Here is a 2,499-nt window from a genome sequence, read left to right on the forward strand (position 1 = left end):
ATATATTTGTTTTTTTTTTTGCTCTTAGTATTCACAGCTTCACAAAAGGTTTTTCTGTGAATTTTTTTTTTTATTGTCATTGGACAAAAATTTCTTTTAATCTGATTTCATCGCTTTAAGCTGATTTCTTGTTAATTTATTAATAAAAATTAGGGATGATTCAAGTACATTTGAGTTTATCTCGAATTATATTTTGATTTCATTATGCTCACTATAAAAACGTATGGTGATCCAAATCTGACCGAAAAATATCTGACAGTAAAATTTTCTAAATTCTGATAATTGCTTACTGATAAAATTTTGAAGTATTCGTTTTAGTTCGAGTACTTTTTTTTTTTTTTTTTTTTTTTTTTTTTTTTTTNTTTTTTTACTACAGATTTTAAGGAAATTTTCGAGGGTGACACTATTAATTTTTCATTAGGTTGTCACCTACAACTATTAAAACGTGAAATGGGCTCACCATCCTGTACATTTTCTTCTGAGCAAAAAATGATACGAAAAAATTTTTTAACATTAAAATTTGTAATAAGAAGGGAGATTTGGAGAAATTTGTCCAATAAATTTTATTTGGAATCATTTAAGAGTATACTTTTTTTTCTATTTTTTCCAATTTTGAATAAAATTCAACTTCTTTCGAACTTTTTTAGTCCCAAGATTGCTATGTATTATGTAATATACAATTGTTATGTATTATATTTTATATTATTTACAGTTCAACTAATTTCAATCTTAAATTAATCGATAAAATAATTCCTCATTTCAAATCAAATTCATGACCATAAAATTGCCGCAGAGGAAGTAACGAGACTCAAATTTGGATTCAGTAGGTCATTTTGCGTAAAAACGAGCAAGAATAATGTCAGTACTAGAAAATGAAATTTTTTGCAAATTTAAGTGCAAACGACAAAAAAATTTTTTTTTCAAAAAATATGTTACTGTCATAGTAATGAAATGATTTTATATTTTTAGTTCAAACAGAAGAAGAGCATGTAATACGTACTTGCGTATTAGAAAACATGGACAATCAGTGTGGAGTCTTCCGATTTGAAAGTGATACTTTACAAGGTTGCATTTTAACGTGTGATTATGATGGTTGCAATGCCACTAATAAACTAAATGAAAATTGGATTCTGATTTTAATCTTCTTATCTCTTTTCGCCAAATGGTATCGTTAATAATATATAATGTGTTCAAATCAGGAATATAATTTGTTCTATGCAATATTGAGCAATATTTTTTATCGTGTGTGTAATTTTACAATGTTTAAATACGGCATCTGGGTTTAACACTAGCTCGATCTTTCATTATTTTTTTCAGATTAAAGAAAAGTACTAAACTTTATCTTTCTTGAGTTATTTTAATGAAATATTGCTGAAGGAAGAAGAGAGGAGTTTAAAGGTGATTATTATGGAAACATCTTCAAATCTCATCAAGCCTTCAATCTGGGTTGGTGGTTTAGAATCTTGCTTTCCTCTGTAGTGATTTATAAGATTTCAACAATATTGTAATTTTTTTTCTTTGTTCTATATATAATTTGCTATCCTTAATATGTAAACAGTTATTACCAAGGATTCTAAAAAATATACAGGGTATTTTTGAACTGTCATCGTATGCCACTAGGAGTATCTCCCCATTATGAACTAGCTGTATGAGCGTATTTGAATCACTATTTTTATCTATCTCAGTTAAATCAAATTTATTTTTCTTTTTTTATTACCAAAAGTTGCATTCAAATAGGCTTAGAAACAACTGCTTTTTTTGTAATTTACTGACTCGACCAACTTGGAAAATTAGTGATAATGTTCGGTAAAATTTCCAGAAAGGGATAGAGCTGGTTTTAAGACCAAACGCCTCAAATTTTTCTCAAACTCTATTTAAAACTTCTCATTCCTCAAAGAAAGTTGATTGTTAAATGTTAAATATTTATTATCAAACATTTATTATCAAATATAATGAATGTGTAATGACTGTACTGTTTTATTTCTCGAATTTTTAAAATATTCTATTTAGAAATATCTATATAAGGAACTTTTTACTGCCAAGTTCTTTACAATTCAATTGGTTTTCTATGAATTTATTTCAAATGCTCAAAGTGTGAAATTATATCATTTATTCAAAAAATTATCAAAAAAGCGTACAATGTTATATTTAATGATAAGATTTATCTGTGTTTAGAATGTTCCTCGTAATATATATTTATTGTAACACTTATTTTAAAGAAAATATTTCTATTATATAATACTCATTGTTCTTCCTGTTAAAGTAAATAAAAAATTTTCTTCATTTTTATCAATTTCTGATTTCTGCTTCCATTTTTAATACAAGAATTTTTACATAATTTAATTACATAAAGCACTTTTGAATTTGAAAAAAAATAATTACTTAAATACAATGCCATTAATACAGATTTATTTGGGCTATTGTATTTTAATGATTGTAATTTTAGAAGTTTGAATAACTAAATTAGCAACTATAGTAGTTTTAACATAAAAATATTAT

At 25.4% G+C, this 2,499-nt stretch overlaps 1 protein-coding gene across 3 annotated transcripts in view; it reads left to right on the top strand.

Annotated features, from left to right (window-relative positions):
* LOC107440331 (UPAR/Ly6 domain-containing protein bou) overlaps positions 1–2,293 on the top strand; it is a 10,076-nt gene extending 7,783 nt beyond the window's left edge. For all 3 annotated transcript variants that reach the window (XM_016053234.3, XM_016053237.3, XM_071187539.1), the window contains one exon: positions 970–2,293. In XM_016053234.3, coding sequence (XP_015908720.1) covers positions 970–1,175 — 206 coding nt within the window. In that variant the 3' untranslated portion in view covers positions 1,176–2,293. The remainder of the gene's footprint in view (positions 1–969) is intronic.
* Positions 2,294–2,499: the final 206 nt, after the last annotated feature.

The sequence above is a fragment of the Parasteatoda tepidariorum genome, chromosome X1, assembly GCF_043381705.1.
Source record: "Parasteatoda tepidariorum isolate YZ-2023 chromosome X1, CAS_Ptep_4.0, whole genome shotgun sequence".
Taxonomy (NCBI): Eukaryota; Metazoa; Arthropoda; class Arachnida; order Araneae; family Theridiidae; genus Parasteatoda; species Parasteatoda tepidariorum.